The sequence below is a fragment of the Emiliania huxleyi genome, assembly GCF_000372725.1.
Source record: "Emiliania huxleyi CCMP1516 unplaced genomic scaffold EMIHUscaffold_10090, whole genome shotgun sequence".
In the NCBI taxonomy this organism is placed as follows: Eukaryota; Haptophyta; order Isochrysidales; family Noelaerhabdaceae; genus Emiliania; species Emiliania huxleyi.
Genome location: NW_005202375.1, coordinates 1 through 1,129, shown reverse-complemented (window position 1 = coordinate 1,129; position 1,129 = coordinate 1). Strand labels below are relative to the sequence as shown.

General features: G+C 60.0%; 1 protein-coding gene across 1 annotated transcript; it reads right to left on the bottom strand.

Moving 5' to 3' along the window:
• Positions 1-11: 11 nt before the first annotated feature.
• EMIHUDRAFT_259930 (hypothetical protein) lies at positions 12-365 on the bottom strand (the record flags this gene model as incomplete). The annotated part of the gene is made up of 1 exon (XM_005793440.1): positions 12-365. A coding segment is annotated over one exon (354 nt), but the record flags the coding sequence as incomplete, so codon positions are not given.
• Positions 366-1,129: the final 764 nt, after the last annotated feature.

Genomic DNA, 1,129 nt, shown 5'->3' with positions numbered 1-1,129 from the left:
GGCACGCTCACCTCTTCGTAGCCGGGCCGTTCCATGCCGCCGCCCTCGCTCTGCCACAGCGCCTCGTAGCCGTCGCGCGTGAGCGTGTAGAGGGCGCCCTCGCACACCTCGCCCGGGCTGGGCTCGATCGAAGCCATCGAAGGCTCGAGGGGCGGAAACATGCGCATATTGAACGCCAGCCGGTGGTCGGGCACTACCCCGGCGGTGCATGAGATCACGCCCGTCTCGCCTCGCTTATCCATCTTTGAGCGCAGCAGGTTTGAGCCAAACGCAAAGTACCGCACGACGCCGCCACTCGAGACCCCTTCGGGAAGTGCTCGCGGGCTGGCGCTGAGGCCGAGCCCGGACAGCTGCAGCGGGAGCATATGCAAGCCGCAAACCAGGCTCTCCAAGCACTCCGCCCGACACTTTTTTCTTTTTTTTTCCTTCCGGTGACAGTTCTTCACCTTCCTGTTGGTCGGACTGTGTTTCCCCTTTCGCCTTCCTATCAATCAATCAATACATACATCACACTCGTCTGACTAAGCGACAAGAGAAAAGAAATTTCTCGCAAAGAACCAAGTACAGTGGGTTGCGGGCATTAAGAAAACGTAGTATTAAGAAACCACGCCGAGCGATTTCCGCAAAAATCTAAGAAACCACGGCGCGCCGCAGACGCGGCCCCGAGAAAAGGCCAGAAACGAGTGTGTGATTCACTGTGTGTGAACGGGAGCCCCAGCTCAAAAATTTCTCTTCGCCTGCGGCGCGCGCACTTGTCACTTTCCAAGTCTGCGGTGTTCTGAGTGGAGTGGATGGAGGCGTGTGTGCGTCTTCCCCCGTCATCCAGAGAGCCGACTCAGCGGCAGACTCTGGCATCGCCCTCGCGGACCGGCAGCTTACAGCTTACACTGTGTGCTCTAAGTGGCTGAAAAAACAATCAATTGTTTTTTGAGCCCCTACGCCCTCGGGACGCGCACCGCGCTACTGCTCCCGGGCCAGGGGTGTAAGGGAACACACTAGGGCACACCAGGGCCGGTCTAGCCAGCCCTATCCCGCCCACAGCCTTCGAAAACGCACAAAAATCGCACCGCCGGAGCCGCGGCGAATCGCCGCTGGAGGCCGCGTGTCGCGCCACCGACGGCCGCACGTC